The 24,182-nt window shown below is 41.5% G+C and overlaps 1 protein-coding gene across 2 annotated transcripts in view; it reads left to right on the top strand.

The window, feature by feature from the left end:
• The window catches only part of CRACD (capping protein inhibiting regulator of actin dynamics), a 263,735-nt gene extending 251,806 nt beyond the window's left edge, over nucleotides 1-11,929 (top strand). For both annotated transcript variants that reach the window (XM_069744446.1, XM_069744447.1), the window contains one exon: nucleotides 1,466-11,929. In XM_069744446.1, the coding sequence (XP_069600547.1) occupies nucleotides 1,466-1,623 (158 nt within the window). In that variant the 3' untranslated portion in view covers nucleotides 1,624-11,929. The remainder of the gene's footprint in view (nucleotides 1-1,465) is intronic.
• Nucleotides 11,930-24,182: the final 12,253 nt, after the last annotated feature.

Here is a 24,182-nt window from a genome sequence, read left to right as displayed (position 1 = left end):
AGTCCATACGAGGTACAAGGCCAGTTGACAGGAGAGTCACAACCTGGCTTATCCGAACATCTCAATGGAGCCAGGTGACCAGCGGGTCCCAATCCTCTTTTTCTCAAAACGTATCCATGGCTCAGCAATGGTCAATGGAGATCTGTATTCTTCCAACCGGAGCCGAAAACCCCTAGGTTGTTTCCTGTAGAATGATAGATCTGTGTCCCTCACGATGGAGCCATGATGTAAAATGGCTGCTGTCCTGTCTCTGATCCTTTGGATGTATATGTCTTGGCAGGATCTCTGGCTGTCTCTTTCCCCCGTATCTCCATCTCTGAGTCTCTTTATATAGAGGCATATAACCTATTTTTAGATTTACCCAGTGTCCTTCTGTCCAGCATCAAGATAAAGGGAACAATGGTGATGAGATCAAGTAGCATTACTTGATTATTTAATCTATTTGCATAGTTTTTCCCTCGCTGCTTTTGAAATCAATAAACTGGCTCCATAATACAATGCATAATTAGCATATCAGCAAACATCACTAGTCATCAAACATAAGTGTTAGATGATATATCAGCTTACAAGTCACTATTACAGGCTTACACAAGCAAAAGTATAAATAAAAAAGTAGAAAAAACGCAATAGCACTCACCAATCAGTGGCAATTCAAACGTCCTTTATTGGAGCATATAGCAAAACATCTTCGCGGTTCAAGGGAGGGAGTGAGAGAGGGAGTGCGACAGGCAAGACGACGACGGTCGTTTCGCGCTAATACCGAGCGCTTCCACGGGTCTCAAAAATGACATTACCATGTTATATGGCTACTGTAAGAATGATTTATAATCAGTAAGACATATTAACCATGGCACAAGGACTTTTGGATGAATTAGGCTACTTTCACACTAGCGTCGGACTCGGCCCGTTGCAGTGCGTCGGGCCGACGTACCGACGCTAGCAGTGAATGCGCCGCACAACGGGGCAGCGGATGCATTTATCCAGCGCATCCGCTGCCCCATTGTGAGGTGCGGGGAGGCGGGGCGGAGTTCCGGCCACGCATGCGCGGTCGGAAATGGCGGACCGTCGGCAGCAAAAAAATGTTACATGTAACGTTTTTTGCTCCCAGCGGTCCGCTACAACACGGCGCAACTGTCGAACAACGGTTGCGACGTGTGTCAATGCGTCGCAATGCGTCGCTAATGTTAGTCTATGGGGCAAAAACGCATCCTGCAGACAACTTTGCAGGATGTGTTTTTTTCCCATAAACGACGCATTGCGACGTATTGAAAAAAACGCTAGTGTGAAAGTAGCCTTATAGGAGAACTATTGGGTGGACAGCTTAGTTTTGCCTTAATATTCCTATATACAACACTCCAGAAAAATAATAATAAAAATAGATACAATGTATCACAATAAGCTAAGTCGATACATTGTACATGTGATTTATTGTAAATAACATTACGTATATTTGTTTCTCCCACAGTGGAAATCACAGAGACTGTACCCGTACCACATGCGAAGGATCTTCCAAAGAGGTTTTCCACTCCAGATGCCACTCCTGCCTCCTCAGAACCAGCATGGCTGGCATTAGCCAAGAGAAAATCAAAAGCTTGGAGCGACTGTCCACAAATCATCAAGTAGATCCCTCGTCCTGAATAGTTCGATTCCCCTTAGATGTCCTTACCTTCTCTCTGTGTACCGCTATATGGTTGTTGCAATAGACTTCTACAGTGATAACTTTTACGTATCTGGGGGGCTTACTCCGGAAAGATTACTATAATTGTTATTTTGGTCAGATGTGATCATACAAATGACCTTTATTTGTACATTTCGAGAGACTGGAGTAATGGAAGGTCTGTGGCAGATCATGGAGAAGACGACTTTAACAGGGCTAGGAGATAAGGAACCCAGCTACAAATCTGGCCGTGCCAATGGCATCACAGATCTCTATAAATATTGTATTCAGGTAGTCAGATGGCTTGTGTATATGGCTGTATTAATATTTCATAAGAATAGACTATGAGCATACATTTTTATCTTAGCTGAATGATGGCTGTCACAACCTGCACAAGATGATGTCTTCTCTGGACCAATATGGCCAATATCGGTTTGCACTTTTTCTTTTTGATGCACTCATATTTTGCACACTATAGTATTATGTGCCTCTACTGCAGTGCTATTAAATCGGATTAAACACATGGGCTCAGGTAATGTTGGAGCCCAACAAGATTTATGAGAATCTGCCTAGAATATATTGCCAGCTTTAGGGTCCGCCAAGGTCACTTTGTTGCAGCAGGTGGCCTAGAATATATTGCCAGATTTAGGGTCCGTCATGGTCACTTTGTCGCGGCAGGTGGCCTAGAATATATTGCCAGATTTAGGGTCTGTCATGGTCACTTTGTCGCGGCAGGTGGCCTAGAATATATTGCTAGATTTAGGGTCTGTCATGGTCACTTTGTCGCGGCAGGTGGAAGACATGATTTCTCGGTGGAGTACAAATGCTAATTTTCTTCCTGGTAAATACTTACATACTGAGAGAAGAGGCTGCCGACTAAGAATATGGTTACGGACATTGGATTTGGAAGCTGACTAGCGAATTTGGAGGATGTTCTTTACATAATATGTGTGGTTACTTGGGGAGGGAGGATGTAACTCAGCAAACTTTAGGGGTATGTTCCCATGATGAGTTTTTGATTTTTTTTACACTGCGTAGTTTCTCTGTTCAAAAAACGCAGCGTCTTACAGTTCCAGCAAAATGTACGAGATTGTCGAAATCTCAGGCCCACTGGTTTTTTTTTACTCAGTGTAAACTGACCCACGGTGCGTGTTTGAAATCTACAACGTGACAGTGTCTCTTGCAGGTACACTGAATTTTCTGTGCAGATTTTTCCCTGAGGCCGGGGTCACACTTGCGAGTGCAATGCGACAAACTCGCACGAGTCTCTCGCATCAATACCCGGCACTGCCGCCAGCACTCGGGACCGGAGCGTGCGGCTTGCACTTGCAAGTGTGACCCCTGCCTTAAGACTTACATTTGATGTATAAAATCTGCAAGTAAAGTACGCATGTGTTTTTAGTGCGTTTCTGCTGCACTAAAACCGGATTTAATCCGCACATGATTGTCAATCTAGTTTTTTCAAAGCCAAATACTAGAAAATATCAAAAACAAAGCAGTTATATTTAAAACATGACACACCAACAAGAGTCAAAAAACCAGTAAAAAACCTCAATAAAAACGCATTAAAAAATGCACTCAAAGATGCAATGAAAAAAAAAAAACATGAACCTAATTTACTCAATATGTACAGAAATGGTGCTGAAAATCTGCATCATCCGTAACGCACCAAATACTCATAGTTGGGACTTAGCTTTAGCGTCTGATTCATCATTTGCAGCATGTTTTAAGTCACTTTTCATTTCCTTTTGGTCTCGTGGTATTCATTCTTTCATCAAATTCTTCAAAAAGGCATATTATATATGAATTTTGCGCAAAATGAAAAAGCACTCTTTATTTTAATCTTTACAATTTTTGGCATCTTTTTATAGCAAAAAAATGACATGTTCTTTTAAAATGTCACACACAACTCTACTATATGCGCAAAATTTTCAGCCATACAAAAAAAAACAAACACTAAACTCCAGGAGCAAAAATGTTGTGACCTTTTAAAAAGTCGCAATTGATGAATCATCTACAAACATCTAAAAAACAAAGAACATTGCCCACAATGGCAAACAGAAAAATAATGTAAAAAATAGGCAGACACATAAAACATGGAAAACAAAAAACATGCTCACAATGGCAAAAATAATAATAATAATAATAAATAGGCAACATATAAAATATAATTAAAAATGGCAGAAACTAAAAGTAGAATTTGATGTAAATCAAAAACAGCTTAGAATGCCAAAAAGACAAAAAAAATTGTGTATTGGGGCCTTAGTGCCCAAGATCTAATGGAACTCCAATAATCTAGAGGGTTTTCCCTGATCATACTATTCCTATGCACAACGTAGTATAAAATGTGAACATGTGGTCTGTTTGGATTTAGTGCGTGACTACCATTATAAAAGAACAAAAAGTTATCGTGTCCATAATAAAATGATTTTTTGTATGTGTATAAAAGGTCTGACTTTAGGGTGAAAATAGTATTGTTTGGGGCGGACATGTAGCCTACGGGTCAGCGCTCAGGCCTTTTAATGAATGACTGGGCGGATCCAATGACAGTTACTAGCAAGCCCTACTCCTTTTTTCTTTTGGTATTTTTTTTTTTAGCGGAAAAAGTTATTTATTTATAAAGTATTTTTTGTACAGTGAACAAAAATGGAGAGAACTTGTCATAGGAAATATTAAGGAGCATGGTGCTGGGATTCACAAAGGCAAGAAAAGAATAACCAGGCGTTGAACCTGCTTTAGTTTTGATCTTTATCAGCCTTTTGAAGAAATAACATGTATACCCGTAACTTAAAGGGATATTTCCATTTAAAGGATCCTATCCCAATACAGTATGTAGTAATAATGTTAGCTAATACCTTCAATTAGAAATATGGTATAGTTCTTCGGATTCGCTGGATCGCTTACCATGCATATAGTGACAGTTTTTGGTGGTTGTAACCATGGATACCTAAGCTGCTGCAATGCCCTGCACAAGGGGCAAGCAACACAGCAAATCAGAAGAACTATACTGTATTTCTAATTGGGATTATTTGCTAATATTATTAAACCTACTGCATATTGGGATAGGATCTTGGAGACAGTAATATCCCTTTCATGATATCAATAAAACAGATCTCCATTAGGAATGTGCCAATACTCACATGTATCATAAAATTTCCATTTTCCTAGAGGCCTAAATTTATACAAAGATGTGTCCCAATAATTTATATAAGATTTTTTTTCAATCCTCGTTTTTGGTTAGTTTCAGGCCCCATAAGTTTGTCCTAACCATCTACTGTAATAATATCATATCTCTACCTTATCACATACCAAGGAATTTAAAGATGATACCACTTGATACTCACCTTCTTCTTCATGCATAGTGCTGCTTGGTGTATGCAGTTCAATCACCTCCAGGTAGATTTTTCACTTGGGGCCCGATTCATCAATACCGCCGATTTTCACTCCAGTCTTGACGAGGGGACGAGCTGGAGACAGACGCTTCCATTTCATTACGAGGCCCATGCCTTTTAGTGAATTGGGAACGTCTTACGAGTGGTGTGCGCTGCACCACAAATCTTACTCCGGTCAGGCTCAGATGGCTGAAACTGGCTTGAAAATGCCAACATTTTTAGTGCAACTATGTAACGTGGTGACTTTTTATGCCAGAATTCTGGTGAAATTTATTTGATAAATCTGGCTCTTGGTCTTTTAAAAATCTTTTAAATGGGTTGTCCAATGAAAAAACGTTATCACCTATTGGCAGATTGGAGATTTTTTTTTAACCTCGATGGGGCATTTTTAGCATGGGTACTAAATGGTGTGGTGGGTCAGGAGCCCCAAACAACGCTCCAGTCATTGTATATGGGGCTGATAGAAAAAGCCAAGTGTAGTGCCCGATAGCCCTACGGGGAATGAATGGCCCACCGGTCGAGCATGCGGACTGCTGCTTCATTGTAAAGGGGATGAAAAGTTGGTTTCAGGTCCCAGTGATGGGGCACGCATAAATCAAGTTATAAGGGGGTTTTCTGGTGAAAAGTTAAAATATTTTCTCTCACAAAACACAATGTTGTAGATGACTTTCCGGACATTATTAATTGACTTTTTAAAAATATTTATGGGCAACTTTATGTGATATATCTTCATCTGCCTTCAAAACAGGTAGTTTTCTTCATGGCAAAGTGCTGGAAACTTTCCTTGCAGAATTACTGGGTGGAAATGCTGCAAATTTCCCGTAAACAAGATACTAAGGAAACTTTATAGGATTTTGATATTATTGTACAGGTCAGTGGAGCTGTCTCGACTCATAAATCGGGTTACCATGTTGGAAGCCGCCATATATGCGGCCATCTGGGGCACACATTGTAAGCAGCATTTAATTCACATTTTCTATGGAACCAAATATTTACGGATAATAAATGGGGGTTGTCTCTATGATTAATGACAATAATCACTACAGAAATCACAAGTGGTTGTACAGCAGAGACCAGTCACTAAATACATGCTATATATCACTGGCAAGATAAAATAACCCAGTAACACCATAACACCATCCCAAGCTTTTCCTGCTCGATCACCTTGTCTCCAGTTAAATATCCTAAAGAGGATAATAATATTGTGTCCCAGGAATCTTCCATTTTCTCTCCCCTTCTTTCTGCATCATTTAGTGCTAGGATCTGTGCAACAGTACGTTGGGGAATAAGATGTGGTGGACACTGACGGAAGAGGCCCCTGTGCAAGAACAATATATGGGCCATTTACAGTCCAATACCTTATCATAATGCTCAATGCCACCTGCTGTGGAGGTAGAAGTGGCCCCTTTAGGACCCTGGTGAAAAAGAGTTTGCTCAATTTAGTTCAGAAATGTTCATTAAATTGTTTTCCTTAGGCAATATGTGCTATTATAGCTAGGACACATTCACTTGAATACCAGGCATAGCCCATGGACAAGGGCACAGATGGTTCTGGAGAATAAAACTAACACAACACCCTGGTTTTATTATGAAAATATTTATTTTATTCATCCCCATGCTCACAATAATAACCAGGCACAGCTTTGCATCCTGCTTAAAGAGAACCGGTCATTAGGAGTTTATACAGTACCTTTAATAGCATGTATAAAAAGGTGCTTTAATGTTGAGTAAATCCTTACCTTGCTTGTAGGAAGCGGTTTTAGAGAAATCCATAGTTTTTATTATATGCTAATGAGTTGTAAGTGCCATGGGCGGGGCCTGACCTTACTGCTCTCCTGCCTCTCTCCTAATTCCCCACCCACTGCCTGACTCCTCCCTCTGTCAGGTCACACTGCACTTACAGGTCTCCTGCCTCTTTCTATATTCTCTGCTTGCTGCCTGCCTCTGACTGACAGGTGACACTGCACTTGCAGTTCTCCTGCCTCTTTCCATATTACCTGCCTGCTGCCTGCCTCTGACTGACAGGTCACACTGCACTTACAGCTTTCCTGCCTCCCTCCTGACTCCTCCCTCTGACAGGTCACACTGCACTTACAACTCTCCTGCCTCCCTCCTGACTCCTCCCTCTGACAAGTCACACTGCACTTACAGCTCTCCTTCCTCCCTCTGACAAGTCACACTGCAATTACAGCTCTCCTGTCTCTGACTGACGAGTCACACTGCACTTGCAGCTCTCCTGCCTCTTTAAATATTCCCTGCCTGCTGCCTGCCTCTGACCGACAGGTCACTCTGCACTTGCAGCTCTCCTGCCACCCTCCTGTCTCTGACTGACAGGTCACAGTGCACTTGCAGCTCTCCTGCCTCCCTCCTCCCTCTGACAGGTCTCAGTGCACTTACAGCTCTCCTTCCGCCCTACTGTCTCCTCCCTCTGACAGGTCACAGTGCACTTACAGCTCTCCTGTCGCCCTCCTGCCTCCTCCCTCTGACAGGTCACAGTGCACTTGCAGCTCTCCTGCCGCCCTACTGTCTCCTCCCTCTGACAGGTCACAGTGCACTTGCAGCTCTCCTGCCGCCCTACTGTCTCCTCCCTCTGACAGGTCACAGTGCACTTGCAGCTCTCCTGCCACCCTCCTGTCTCTGACTGACAGGTCTCGGTGCACTTACAGCTCTCCTGCCTCCCTCCTGTCTCCTCCCTCTGACAGTTGACTCATGTTTCAGGACTCACATAGTGAGCATATGGGAGAAGGGATAAATTTCCAACGATGAGTATTTTGTGTGTTTTACCAATTATATATTTTACACTGTGCAAAAAAACACAGCTTAATAAAACTTCAGCACAGAATATGGGATTTATGGAAATCTAATGTCCATGGTGTTTTTTTTTCCTTTCACGCTGTGTAAACTGACTTGCGGTGCATTTTGTAAAATCCGCAACATGTTGATTTCTCGTGCGGTAAATATGCATTTTATTTTCGGATGTTCCACATAGACTTGGACGCCACATTTTAGTGTTTATCCGCAGTGGAAACGCAATAAAACACAGGTAATCTGCACATGACTTTATCAATATTTTATGAAAGCAAAGTAAGAGAAAGTTTCCAAAACAAAGCAGTTTTATTTCAAACAGGACATACCAAAAGGAGACAAAAACCACAGCTGAAAAAAACGCAATAAAAAGACATGGAAAAAATGCACTAGAAACTCAAGTAACCTAATTTAACTAATTGGTACAAAAATGCTGCAGAAAATCTGTACCATCAAAAACTTACCAAATACTTATTGTGGGACCTGAGCCTTAGAAAGCTCAGAGTATTATATGTGATAAAGAATCTAGGACCTTTCCAGGATCATGTCTCTGTAGCTATTAAACAGGTGGGATGTGACTAATGACTGACCGGATCCAGCAGCAAGAGGGTGAAGGACTCAGGAACATAACTTACCAATAAGAAAAAAAAAAGAAATCCACACAGTGCACAATACATTCTGTAATGATGCGCTATTGTGGTTTTTTTATATTTTATTACATGCTAATAATACAAGTTGACTTTACCACAGTAGAAGTAGATCAGAAATGCTGGCCATACACTTTAGACGACTGTCCAGTTGGACTGGCCGCTATTCCTTCAAAGTCCACCATACACATGCACTTTGGGTGTGGCTGAACCTCCCTGTGTTTTGAACACTGAGCCATCTAGCATTGGTTTATCAGAAACAAAAGGATCGGGCATGTTGAAATCCAACAGCACAATCCATTTCCACCACCTACAAATTTGGGAGTCCCCCCTCCCCATTGATCTTAGATGGTTGGCTGGTCCTACTGACATCACCTAATGTGTATGATCGGCCTAAGGGGGTTCTCTCACGAAAGGCATTTGTCACCTCTCCACAGAATAGGTAATAAATATCTGATTGTTGGGGATCCACTACACAATGTCCAGACCTCATGAAGTGTTGGGGTCTCTATAATTATCATATTTCTGGATGTACACCAAGTCATTACCACTACTGATCAAATATTGGAGGCCTGCCCTAAGGAAATGCCAGCAATATAAAAGACGAGTAAAACCCCTTTAAGAATAACTTGTTTTAGTACAAAAAGGTTTCACGGAGCCTGAATCTCAGATGTAATAGTGGCGATCGTTCGTAGCCACGATATATCCCGCACCAATGATCCCAAAGTTTAAGCCTCACCCTTTATTTCTTCATGTTGATGCATGATTTATAACACAACCAGACAGACAGAAAATATATGGATCGTTGGGGCTGAATATATTGTGACTACTACTGTGGGAACCGGGCGCACCACACATCTTCCGAGCACAAGTCCTGCAGGATAATAGTGAGCATCATTACACCGTACATCTTAAATCAGAATTATTTTCTTTAAGAGCAATAACACAATAATAATATTAGTCATGTTCTGCATAACCAAACCCTCAATCCAGATAGGACTTTTTTTACGCTCTTGAAACTTAAGCAGCATGTGCATCCCTTAGTGTCAGTGTAATCCATGAAGATGTATTACTTTCTTACTGTATGAACTTATCACAAAAGCAGAAAAATATCTAAGAAAATGGCCAGGGAGGCTAAAAGGGGTATTTCCATCTCCAAGCTCCTATCCAAATATGTATTAGGTGTAATAATAATAATGATAGCAATTACCTCCAATTAGAAATGTAATATCGTTTTTCTGATTCGCTATGTTTCTTTCCTCATGAGCAGGTATTGCAGGACCTTCGGTATCTATGGCTACCACCACTAGCAACTAGATAACTAAGTCACTATATCTGTGGTCGTAACTATGGATACCTAAGGTCCTGCAATGCCTGCACACGAGGAAAGAGACATAGTGAATCAATATTTCATTATTATACCTACTACAAATTGGCATAGGATCTTAGAGATGGGAATAAAGGGAACTTGTCATGTCCCCAAACACTATTAACCTGCAGTTATATAGTTAATCTACAGGATAACAGTATTCTAAAGCCGTGTGGCACAGTACTGAAAATCCAGCTAGCGGGGAGGAAATTAACTTTATTCTTCCCGGCAGCATCTGGCTGTCAGTTATAGAGGTGTGGCTTCAGTCACCGCTCAGTATATAGGCAGTGGTGGCTATACCCTCGCACTGACTGACTGACTGTCAGCTCAGCAGTGCTTCAATGCAGTGCCATCTGTCAGTCAGTGCCAGGGTGTAGCAGCCGCCTCTTAGTCATGTAGGTGTGCTGGCGCAGCTACAGTCACCGATCACAGCACTGCGAGAGGCAGAAGTAATCATGCCCCACCACTGTCTCTCACAGCCGGCTTTGAAGTGCATCAGTTTGACTGGATGACTGAAAGCCAATGGCTCCCAAGAGAAATAAAGTCCAGTATTTCCCGGATGCCGCACTTTCGATATAACGGGCGGACACCATCCTAATGCTGACAGGTTTGTAGCTCTGCAATGCACAATAATTCCTAGGAGTGATCGGCCAATACAGATCATTGCTCTAAATTATTTACATGATCGTCTGGTCACATCTATAAACTGTACACGTCTATCAATTTCTTTAGGATCTAAACTACCATGGGATTGGAAATGACCTAATCAAAAAGTGAATCTACAGTACAGCATGTGGCAAATGTTTGGTGCTACTAAGAAAACAAGCGCTTGGCAGGAATTGAAAACTGGTATTATTGGGGGGAAAAACAGTATTATACTTTATTATATTTAATTAGACAATTACAAATGATCCTGTATAAAGAGCATTATAGCAGCCTATTAGGAACAGATAATATACTGACTTGAAGCCATTTGTTTACTATGCACAACATCCATCAGGCAATACACAAAGTTCGTAAGTGGAATCTTGTGTTGGTTTCCATATATAATGGTCACATGGTAATTATAATTGCTGGTGTCCTAATTGAGTAGCCATATTTCTATCAAATAAATATGCAAAAAAAAATCTAGACTGTAATGCCACTCCTAATCTGAAGGAGCGCTGTGATGTGGGAGGTCCAGTTATACTTCTGCCGTTTTAGATGAACTTGGATTATGTAAAGATTGGTGCACTTCTAAATGTTTACATTTAAGCAAGTCTTCAATGTCTAGCTTAAAAAAAGGTGGAGTTCATTTTCCCTTAAAAGAAAAATAAAAACCAAAAACACCAGTAAATATAAAGACCATTGTTGTTCTTTTCTGTTAAGTCTTTTAATATTCAATAAAGTTGGGGTTTGTTTGATAAGATTATCATTGTTTCTCCTAAAGTCATGAACACTCAGCGTTTCTAAAATCAGGAAGGGCAAATCTGCCTCATTGGTTTTTATAATTTCCAAATTTCTGTAGAAATTGCTAAAGTATATTTATTCTGCTTTGAAAATAGAATGTATTTGCATACTACATCCAAATTCTGATAAATACCCCCCTCAAGCTTGTATACATATAGCACAGACTGGAGAAAACATGGCTGAGACTCCACATGTAATATAGAAGGACAATGCTCTCATTTGCTGTGGACGATTCTCCTTTTGGGTTAATATTACAGTTGCGTATAATTTTATTACCATGTACCATTGTGCAGTTTTTGTTTACTGTTTTTTATTTTTTAAGCACCATTGTTTCTTATTATAAATTATTAGTTTGGACTAAATTATTAGCAAACATTAAAAAAAATACAGAGTCTGTGATATCTCCTTATGAATACTTCTGAATTTGTTTCGAATTTTACGTTTAACTGAACTTTGTGCAAAAGGAATTTTGGAAAAAGTACAAGAAAGATATATATATATATATATAATTCTTATATGTGTAATTTCTATTTCAGTTTTGTCTGACTGTTATGAAGAGATCCATAAAAAACCCACAAAAAATGTCAATAAAAAGTATGAACTTTTCACATTTCTTTGTATTTTTTATGCAGAGGTCATTTTCGTAAATTCAATTATACAATGTAACAATTGTAATAATTTACGCTCTGCTAGATAGCTAACGTCATACAGTGCATACTGAATAAAGTTTGGTTGGACACATTCAATGCAGTATTATATGAGGGCTCCTCCCACCAAGGATGTACGGTAGTAACTCAGACTTGACTCGGTGAGCAACGGGTTCACTGCTTCCCAAATATCTATACCATTCCAAATAATAATAGGGTCCTTATTATGGATGATAATAAAGGGGTTGTCCACTACTTGGACAACCCCTTCTTGATCAAAATGTTTGGCCTCCATAAAATATTAAAGGTTGTACTCACCTCCCATGCTGCCACTCACGGTCCCGGCACTCTGGGGTGGTTATTGTGACATGTGACGCCGGCACCCAATCAGGACCGAGTGCCGACACTGCAGAAATGGCACGAGCACAGGAGGCAAGAATAAGCTTTATTATTTGATGGCGGACAGGCGTGGGGTACGACGAGAAGTTGTCCAAGAAGTGGGAAAACACAGAATCTTCTGGTTGTGCTAAAAGCTGCAGGTTGTTATCCACAGTTCAGGACAATTACCTCTCAGCTGGATAGATGACCCAACTAGGGGAGGTAATCAGCAGGATATGGTATACACTTGGCCTGGGACAACTCATAAAAGTCCCATGGATTCCAGTACCACCTTTATGCTGATGACACTCAAACAGATCTACCTCTCTGGCCCAGACATCACCTCTCTGCAGTCCAGAATCCCAGAGTGTCTATCAGCCATATCTTCCTCCTCCTCTCACTTCCTCAAACTCAATGTGGACAAATCTGAACTTATCATCTTTCCTCCATCTCATAGATCTTCCTTACCTGACCTATCTATCACAATTAACAACATCACGCTTTTCCCCGTACCGGAAGTCCGCTGCCTTAGAGTAACCCTTGACTCTGCCCTGTCCTTCAAACAGCACATCCAAGCTCTTTCCACCTCCTGTCACCTCCAGCTCAAAAATATCTCCAAAATCTGTTCCTTCCTCAACCGGCAATCTACTAAAATGTTTGTGTATGCCCACATCATCTCCCGCCTCGACTACTGCAACAACCTTTTCTGTGGCCTCCCTGCTAACACCCTTGCACCTCTCCCATCCATCCTTTAATCTGCTGCCTAATTCATCTCTCTCCTCGCTACGCCTCCACTTCCCCCTCTGCAAATCTCTTCACTGATTCCCTCAGCGTATCCAGTTCAAATTACTAATACTGACCTACAATGCCATTAATAACCTGTTTCCTCCATAGATCTCTGAAATAATCTCCCCTCACGTAATCTCCGGTTCTCCCAAGACCTCCTTCTTTACTCCACACTTATCCGCTCCTCACCCAACCGCCTCCAAGACTTCTCCAGAATATCCCCCATCCTCTGGAATTCTTTGCCCCAACACATCCAACTATCAATCACATTCGGATCCTTCAGACGGAACCTGAAAACCCATCTCTTCAGGAAAGCTTACAGCCTGCCTCTGACAGTTGACTTATGTTTCATGACTCATATAGTGAGCATATAGGAGAAGGTATACATTTCCAACGATAAGTATTTTGTGTGTTTTACCAATTGTATATTTTACGCTGTGCAAAAACAAACACAGCTTACTAAAACTCCAGCACAGTTTATGGGATTTATTTAAATCTAATGTCCATGGCGGTTTTTTTTCTTTTACGCTGTGTAAACTAACTTGTGGTGCATTTTTTAAAATCCGCAACATGTCAATTTCTCTTGCGGTAAATATGCATTTTATTTGCGGATGTTCCACATAGATTTGGATGCTACATTTTAGTGTTTATCCGCAGTGGAAACACAATAAAACACATGTAATCTGCACATGACTGTATCAATCTACTATATAATTGTCTAAGGGTCACTTCCGTCTGTCTGTCTGTCCCGGATATTCATTGGTCGCGGCCTCTGTCTGTCATGGAGATCTAAGTCGCTGATTGGTCGTGGCTGTTTTGCCGCGACCAATCAGCGACTGGCACAGTCCGGAAGAAAATGGCCGCTCCTTACTCCCCGCAGTCAGTGCCCGGCGCCCGCATACTCCCCTCCGGTCACCGCTCACACAGGATTAATGCCGGCGGAAACGGACCGCGTTATGCCGCGGGTAACGTTACCGCTGCTATTAACCCTGTGTGTCCCCAACTTTTTACTATTGATGCTGCCTATGTGGCATCAATAGTAAAAAAAAATGTAATGTTAAGAATAAAAAAAAACCTGCTATACTCACCCTCTGTTGTCCGCCCGGCCGCCATCTTCCGTTCCCGGTGATGCATTGCGAAATAACCCAGAAGACTTAGCGGTCTCGCGAGACTGCTAAGTCATCTGGGTAATTTCGCAATGCATCCTGGGAACGGAAGATGGCGGCAGCCTTGCGCGTATCACCGGAGCTTCAGTGGATCCCAGGGGGTGAGTATATAACTATTTTTTATTTTAATTATTTTTTTAACAGGGAAATGGTGCCCACACTGCTGTATAGTACGTGGGCTGTTAGATACCGCGTGGCTGCTATATACTACATAGGCAGTGTTATATACTACGTGGCTGCTATATACTGCGTGGGCAGTGTTATATACTACGTGGCTGCTATATACTGCGTGGGCAGTGTTATATACTACGTGGCTGCTATATACTGCGTGGGCAGTGTTATATACTACGTGGCTGCTATATACTGCGTGGGCAGTGTTATATACTACGTGGCTGCTACATACTGCATGGGCTGTGTTATATACTACGTGGCTGCTATATACTGCGTGGGCAGTGTTATATACTACGTGGCTGCTATATACTGCGTGGGCAGTGTTATATACTACGTGGCTGCTACATACTGCGTGGGCAGTGTTATATACTACGTGGCTGCTACATACTGCATGGGCTGTGTTATATACTACGTGGCTGCTATATACTGCGTGGGCAGTGTTATATATTACGTGGCTGCTACATACTGCATGGGCAGTGTTATATACTACGTGGCTGCTATATACTGCGTGGGCTGTGTTACATACTACGTGGCTGCTATATACTGCGTGGGCAGTGTTATATACTACGTGGCTGCTACATACTGCGTGGGCAGTATTATATACTACGTGGCTGCTACATACTGCATGGGCTGTTATATACTACGTGGCTGCTATATACTGCGTGGGCAGTGTTATATATTACGTGGCTGCTACATACTGCATGGGCAGTGTTATATACTACGTGGCTGCTATATACTGCGTGGGCTGTGTTACATACTACGTGGCTGCTATATACTGCGTGGGCAGTGTTATATACTACGTGGCTGCTATATACTGCGTTGGCTGTGTTATATACTACGTGGTAAGAGAAATAAAGTCCAGTATTTCCCAGATGCCGCACTTTCAATATAAATGGCGGACACTTTCCTAATGCTAACAGGTTTGTAGCTCTGCAATGCACAATAATTCCTAGGAGTGATCGGCCAATATACAGATCATTGCTCTAAGTTATTTACATGATCATCTGGTCACATCTATAAACTGTACACGTGTATCAATTTCTTTAGGATCTAAACTACCATGGGATTAGAAATGACCTAATCAAAAAGTGAATCTACAGTACAGCATGTGGCAAATGTTTGGTGCTACTAAGAAAGCAAGTGCTTGGCAGAAATTGAAAATTGGTATTATTGGGGGAAAAAAAACAGTATTATACTTTATTATATTTAATTAGGCAATTACAAATGATCCTGTATAAAGAGCATTATAGCAGCCTATTAGGAACAGATAATATACTGACTTGAAGCCATTTGTTTACTATGCACAACATCCATCAGGCAATACACAAAGTTCGTAAGTGGAATCTTGTGTTGGTTTCCATATATTATGGTCATATGGTAATTATAATTGTTCTTACCCTAATTGAGTAGTCATATTTCTGTCAAATAAATGTGGAAAAGAAAAAAAAAATCTAGACTGTAATGCCACTCCTAATCTGAAGGAGCGCTGTGCTGTGGGAGGTCCAGTTATACTTCTGCCGTTTTTGATGAAATTGGATTATGTAAAGATTGGTGCACTTCTAAATGTTTACATTTAAGTGAGTCTTCAATGTCTAGTTTAAAAAAGGTGGAATTCATTTTCCCTTAAAAGAAAAATAAAAAACAAAAACACCAGTAAATATAAAGACCATCGTTGTTCTTTTCTGTTAAGTCTATAAGTTGGGGTTTGTTTGATAAGATTATCACTGTTTCTCCTAAAGTCATGAACACTCAGCGTTTCTAAAATCAGGAAGGGCAAATCTGCCTCATTGATTTTTATAATTTCCAAATTTCTGTAGAAATTGCTAAAGTATATATATTCTGCTTTGAAAATAAAATGTATTTGCATATTACATCCAGATTCTGCAAAATACCCCCCCCCCCTTAAGCTTGCATACATATATCACAGACTGGAGAAAACATGGCTGAGACTCCACATGTAATATAGAAGGACAATGCTCTCATTTGCTGTGGACGATTCTACTTTTGGGTTAATATTACAGTAGCGTATAATTCTATTACCATGTACCATTGTGCAGTTTTTGTTATTTTTTTTTTTAAGCACCATTGTTTCTTATTATAAATTATTAGCAAACATTCAAAAAAATGCAGAGTCTGTGATAGCCAGGGCTGTGGAGTCGGAGTCGGAGTCGTGGAGTCGGAGTTAGTTTTGGTTGGAGTCGGAGTCGGTAGAAATGTCCCGACTCAGACTCCAGCTTTTAAAAAAATGTATTAATATTTCATAATTGAACTTTCATATGAATTTTATAAATGTTACTCAAATATATATGTTCTATCAAACTATGAACAACAGTGATAAGCAGTTCTGCTGGAGATAGAGACATTTCTTACTTCTTGTGTGTCACTGTTCTCCACTGCCATTATCTAATCTTATACTTGGTTAACCTCATGCTGCCCCAACCCCCCTACTTACAATGTATGAAACTGAAAGTGAAAATGTGTTGCAAATTCTTAGTAGTAAAGCTCCTCCTCTAGACTAGATGTTTGATGTGCGTCTTCCAAGCATCTCACAGCTGCTACTCAGAAGAGGAAGACTGTAAGAAGTATTATCCTTTCAACAAACTTTGCATCAGTTAACTGTGAGTACATGAGGAATAACAGTTTTACTGACTACTACATCAGTTGTACGACCTGGCAATAATTTTGTACAATTGTTTTTAGGAAAAACAATTGTCATTTGGATTGTGAATGCAGAATTAAAAACCTGAAAATGTCAAAGAAGCGTCACATTAAATCAGCTGTATTTGAACATTTCACCATCACTGAAGATAGAAAACATTATGTCTGTCAGTGTATGACAAATGATCCAGACGAAAACAAATGCTGTGAAACCAAGATCAGTGCATATTCAGGCAAAGATAAAAATGCTCCTACCAGAGCTTCCAATCTAAAGAGACATTTACAGCTCTTTCATCCAGAAGTACTGAAAGCAGTGGATGAGAAAGACTGCCAATACCATACCATACCAATGAACCAGTGCCCAGCTCTTCCAGCCAAACAAAGGAGCAGAGAACTTTGCAGCCATCAGTTGCAAGATATTTTGTCAATGACAAAGTTACTGTGACAATGACAGTAGATACATTTAAAAAATAGATAATAGAGCTTGTTGTAAAGGATAGTGTGCCTATTTCATTATTTTCACGACCAGCTTTTATGTGTCTGAATGGGGAAATGGCCCGCAAGCTTGGTGTTTCTCTGGAGAGAGAGAGTATTAGAAAATTACAGAAAAAGGAGGAGGGGGGAGAGGGAAAGGTTGAAGCTTGACACGCCGAGACATGCATCTATGAGCCGTTGCAAACGAATGTAACTGGTGGGTGCCGTACCTGCTGGTGATTTTCAGCTGAAGTAGAAGAAAAGAGAAGTGGAAATATCCAGCACGTCCATCCAATGTAAGTAAAATAACCAAAATTTATTAGAACATTTTAAAAAAACAATTTAAAAAAAAAGAGAGAAAAACCCTCTTTGCCTGACGCGTTTCTGGCGCACCATGGCGCCCTTAGTCATAGGAACTAATACAATATGGATAAACAGGTTTATATATAACAGGGAACCAATCACAGACATAGCAATCAATTACATTGAAAAAAGCTGCAGCTAAACACACATAACAGAACTTTATCTTATTTTTCTCCAAATATACTGAAATTATATACTGAAATTAGTAATCGAAGAAGCTTTTAAACAAAAGGAAGAACTTAAAAAAACTCTCAAAGTACGCTTTAAAATGGATGCCTGCACACGACCCAGAGTGAACTATTTTGCCATCAATGTCCGATTTGTTTGTGACAAAAATCAAATAGTTACCAAGACAATGGCAGTAAAAGACACCAAAGCGCCTCACACCAGTGAGTCTCCAGGTCTTGGTGGAAAAGGTTCTGCAAGACTATGAACTTAAAAAAGAGCAAGTTCTTTCTGTCGTAACTGACAATGCTTCAAATATGATAAGTACTATTAAGCTAATGAATGAGAGTAATGATGGTGACCAGCAGCTAGAAGAACATTCTTGGTCTACAGACACAGAAATGCTTGAAATAGAGGAACACAGTATTGTAACTGAGGAGCAAACTGAAGTTGCTTTAGATGAACAGCAACATGATAGTTTAGATGATCTTGTTGAAACTGTGTCAATACGTTCTTTCATTCGTCACATGCGCTGTGTTGTGCATACGCTACAGCTGGCTATAAGAGACAGTCTGCAAGAAGGACATGCTGCTGCACTGATTGGCAAGGTGAGAAAATTGGCTACTGTTGCCAGAACCCCTAAAGTTGACTCAATTTTGAAGAGACGTGCTGGAAAAGGGGCAATTATTGATCAAGCCACACGATGGGGCTGTACTTAATGATTCAGCACTTGGTTGAACTGAAAACCTTTCTTGTAGACATGGCTAACCCTCAACGGACCCTAAATGAAAGTCAGTGGAATCTGGTGACTGAGCTGGAAAAATTGCTAGAGCACCCATTTACAGTGACTAAAAAAATTACAAGCAGATGACTTAACTCCAGGTATTTTCTTAAGGGTATGTTCACACGTTCCTGATTTCCCTCCTTTTTTTTCAGGACTAAAAACCGCAGCTCTTGGCAGAAAACGCAGGTCCTTTTTTTGGTGCTTTTTTGGTGCTTTTTTGATGCGTTTTTTGATGCAGTTTTCAATGCAGAGTCTGTGTGTTTTCTAGGAAGTTTTTTAGGGTTAAAATGGCTGAAAATACCCTAACCCTAACCCTACCCCTACTCTAACCTTAGTGGAAAAAAAAAAAAATTCTTAATTTTTTTATTGTCCCTACCTATGGGGGTGACAGAGGGGGGGTAATTTACTATTTTTTTTATTTTGATCACTGAGATAGGTTATATCTCAGTGATCAAAATGCATTTTGCAAGATGGCGGCGCCCAGGGAGAAGACGGCCGGACGGACACCGGGAGGCCGGGTAAGTATAAGGGGGGGAGATGAGGGCACGGGGGGGGCGTTGGAGCACGGGGGGTGGCATCGGAGCATGGGGGGGTGGGATTGGGGCACGGGGGGCAGCCACACTGCAGCGGTTCTGCACCACAAACCGCAGTAAAACCCGCAGATATATTTTTCATCTGCGGGTTTTACTGCAGGTTTGACCTCACAATGGAGGTCTATGGGTGCAGAACCGCTGCAGTTCCGCAAAAAGAAGTGACATGGTACTTCTTTTTTACCGCGGCAATTCAGTGCGGCTTTTTTCGCGATTTTCCGCAATGTGGGCACAGCAGTTCCTGTTTTCCATAGGGTACATTGTAATGTACCCTGCATGGAAAACAGCTGCGGACCCGCAGCGGGAAAATCGCGGCGATTCCGCATGAAAAAAAGGATGGTGTGAACATGGCCTAAAGGAGTGGAAGAACCTGATGTTTCGCCTGTCCCAAAGAGGAGGGTTAATTACAAATGGCATTGCTACATCAATGAAACGGAGAGAGGAGCTACTATTACAAAATAACATTCTTTTGGCAGCTGTTTATGTAGACCCAATGCATCAGATTCTTCTAGATGATCAACGGCTAACTAAAGGAAAAGAAGCTCTGTTTGAAATAGCAGTAAGGATAAAAGGGTTGCAGAACAGTCAGGAGGAACAAGAAGAATTTGGTCGTCCTGCCACATCTTCACCCTCATCAACTGATGAAAAATTTAATTTCGAAAAGTATTTGGATCACAAGGACCGTGCAAAGCGTTCCCGCATAGAAGAGTCATCCCCATCAAAGAACACAGCCAGTACATTTCAGCAGAATTTTTCATGTGCACTAAAAGAAATTGAGAAATTTGACCGTTCATCAAAAATAACAGTGCAACAAGCGATTCCTCTGTATCCTGACATTGTCAGAGATGTTGCCCGAGTGGTTACTGCTTTGCCACCAACCCAAGTTAGTGTGTATGTCATCTCCTCCTGTACATAGTATATACCTGTGTGTCATCTCCCCTGTATATAGTATATATGTGTGTGTCATCTCTCCTGTATATAGTATATACCTGTGTGTCATCTCCTCCTGTATATAGTATATATCTGTGTGTCATCTCCTCCTGTATTAGACCTCGTTCACACGTTATTTGCTCAGTATTTTTACCTCAGTATTTTTTAAGCTAAATTGGCAGCCTGATAAATCCCCAGCCAACAGGAAGCCCTCCCCCCTGGCAGTATATCTTAGCTCACACATACACATAATAGACAGGTCATGTGACTGACAGCTGCCGTATTTCCTATATGGTACATTTGTTGCTCTTGTAGTTTGTCTGCTTATTAATCAGATTTTTATTTTTGAAGGATAATACCAGACTTGTGTGTTTAAGGGCGAGTTTCATGTGTCAAGTTGTGTGTGTTGAGTTTTGTGTGGCGACATGCGTGTAGCAACTTTTTGTGTGTCGAGTTGCATGTGACAGGTTAGTGTAGCAAGTTTTGCGCATGGCGAGTTTTGCACGTGGCGAGTTTTATGTGTGGTGTGTTTTGAGTATGTGCAAGTTTTGTGTGAGGCAACTTTTGAATGTGTTGCAACTTTTGTGCATGTGGCGAGTTTTCCATGAGGTGAGTTTTGCACGTGTGGCGAGTTTTGCGTGAGCCTAGTTTTGCATGTGGCGAGTTTTGCGCGTTGCGAGTTTTGAGCGGTAACTTTTGTGTTTCGACTTTTATGTGGCGAGGTTGGTGTATGTGTGGTGAAATGTGTGCTGAGGGTGATATGTGTTCAAGCACGTGGTAGTGTGTGGCGCATTTTGTGTGTGTGTTCCTATCCCCGTGTGTGGTGAGTATCCCATGTCGGGGCCCCACCTTAGCAACTGTACGGTATATACTCTTTGGCGCCATCGCTCTCATTCTTTAAGTCCCCCTTGTTCACATCTGACAGCTGTCAATTTGCCTCCAACACTTTTCCCCCATTAGGTAGATAGGGGCAAAATTGTTTGGTGAATTGGAACGCGCGGGGTTAAAATTTTGCCTCACAACTATGAAGCTCTCGGGGTCCAGACGTGTGACTGTGCAAAATTTTGTGGCTGTAGCTGCGTCGGTGCAGATGCCAATCCCAGACATACACACACACATTCAGCTTTATTTATTAGATATATATATTTCTTATATGTTTAATTTCTATTTCAGTTTTGTCTGACTATTCTGAAGAGGTGCATAAAAACCCCACAAAAAATGTCAATAAAAAGTATAAACTTTTAACATTTATTTTTTATGCAGAGGTCATTTTCATAAATTCAATTATACAATGTAAAAATTGTAATATTGTTACACTCTGCTAGATACTACACAGCTAAGGATACTTTCACACTTGCGTTTTTTTGAATCCGTCACAATCCGTCGCTTTTTGAGAATGCAGGATCCTACATTTTCCCATAGACTTGTATTAGCGACGGATTGTGATGGATTGCCATCCGTCGTACACTGGATCCGTCGTAAAATAGCGGTCCGTCGTGGAGAGAAAACGTTCAGAGGAACGTTTTATGAGCACGTCGGAAAATCGGTCAGCGACGCATCCTGTGCTGGCCGTCGTCTGCTATAATGGAAGCCTATGCACGAGTCACACACTGGAATCCAGCGACGTATCACGTTTTTTCCCCTCTGAGCATGCCCCGGACATTTCATTCCCAGAATTTGTGTACGACGCATCCGTCATTACACTGGATACGTTAGGCTACGTTCACATTAGCGTTGCGCCGCCGTGCGTCGGCGACGCAACGCGCGACGCACGCTAAAACGCACGCAAACGCGCGCAAAAACGCGCGCGTTTTGCGACGCGTGCGTCGTTTTCCGACGAAAATCGGACGCACAGAAAATGCTACATGTAGCGTTTCCTTGCGTCCGACGCTAGCGTCGGAAATGACGCACGTGGCGAAAAACGCCACCAAAACGACGCACGCGTCCCCTATGTTAAACATAAGGGCGCGTCGCCGCTGCGTCGCCGCTGCGTCGCCGGCGCAACAGCGACGCACATTGGCGGAACGCCAATGTGAACGTAGCCTTACACACGTTTTTCCCTATTTTCGTGACGTCCGTCGATCTGTCATTTCGTTGCATAACGACGGACAGTAGAAAATGCAAGTGTGAAAGTAGCCTTACTGGTCATACAGTACATACTGAATAAAGTTTAGCTGGACACATTCAATGCAGTGTTATATGGGGGCTCTTCCCACCAAGGATGTACGGTAGTAACTTTCAGACTGGACTCAATACCACCTTGGTTTTGACCCCTAGACTAAAATATCTCAAATATCTATACCATTCCAAATAATAATAGGGTCCTTATTATGGGTGATATTAAAGAGGTTGTTCAAGTAGTGGACAACCCCTTCTTGATCAAAATGTTTGTCCCACATAAAATATTAAAGGTTATACTCCCTTCCCATGCCGGAACTCGCGGTCCTGGAGCTCTCGTGTGGTTGTTGTGACATGTGACGGTGGTGCCCAATCAGCACTGACGTCACTGTCTCTGCCTTCGGACAAATTACACATGAAGGGGATGTCCGGTCTGCAGCTGATCTCTGACTTTCTATTCCTGCTCAGTTCAACAGGAGGCGGGGACAGGGATGCCAGCATTGATTGGCCTGAGACCGCGAGTTCCGACACCGCCAAAATGGTGCCAGCACAGGAGGCGAGTATAAGCTTTATTATTTTATGAGGGCCAAGAGTAAGGTATAAAAAGAAGTTGTCCAAATAGTGGAGAACTTTTTTAAACTATCCAGACATTCAATGGGGTTTGTTTGTTTTGTTCCAATACCCACAAAGGAAATAAGCATGTGTATAACAAAAGATGTGTAATTACAATAATTGTCTGGGACTAATACTTCATTTTCCAGAACAATTTAAAGGGTGCCACCACTTTTCTCCATGAAGGGTTCCAGGACACATACACCTGGAAGGGGCACAGTATGGGGGGACGTTACTACATAATGAAGCGGGAGGGGGGTGACAACACTTATGTCTTTATAGGATTTAGAACGCTACAAGGCCCAATACATCAGATCAACATGCAGGGGGGGGGGTCCCAGGACCAAATGTTGCACCTGATCCTATTGGACTCTAGTTATGCCACTAACTCCAAAGTGATTTTTGGTCAGCCACAATAAAGTTAGAGCAATAGCACCACTTAAAGGACAGGCGATAAATGCAATTTCAGTGTTGAGAAGTAACACCCCAGAAGGAAAAGTCATGGCATTATGGAAATCACTGGGTGAATAGACATGTTAATGATATCGAATGATGAAAAAAATGGTAACTAAAATGTAAAAATATGTTATCTATTTATTCAGCATCAAGTATGAGTGCTATGTGCAGTATTAAACGCACTTATATGCCTTGGCTGCTGTCAATTAGGTTATTAATGGTTGTCTGAGGAATGTTTTTCCATGCTTAATGCCCTTGGATATGCAAATTATCAAGATCCACTGTTGGCATCTCACTTTGCAATAATTGCCCAACAATGACGTCCCAGATGTGCTCAATGGAAGACAAGTCCGGAGACCCTGCAGAAGCAACCTTGGAAACTATGGAGAAATGGCAGTAGCACTGGTTCCATGACCAAATCAATGTAATGCTGAGCTGTTAGTACCTGGAATGAAGACTAGATGGGACCAGCTACTGTACATTTTGTCAGGAAGGACTCTTAATTGCTGCTCTAAAAGGCTATCATTGAACAAAGGAAGTCAGTAATGGAGGCTGGAAAGGAGAT

Source organism: Ranitomeya imitator, chromosome 1 (assembly GCF_032444005.1).
Source record: "Ranitomeya imitator isolate aRanImi1 chromosome 1, aRanImi1.pri, whole genome shotgun sequence".
NCBI lineage: Eukaryota > Metazoa > Chordata > Amphibia > Anura > Dendrobatidae > Ranitomeya > Ranitomeya imitator.
Note: the sequence above shows the minus strand (reverse complement) of the source record. Positions and strands in the feature narration are given on the sequence as shown.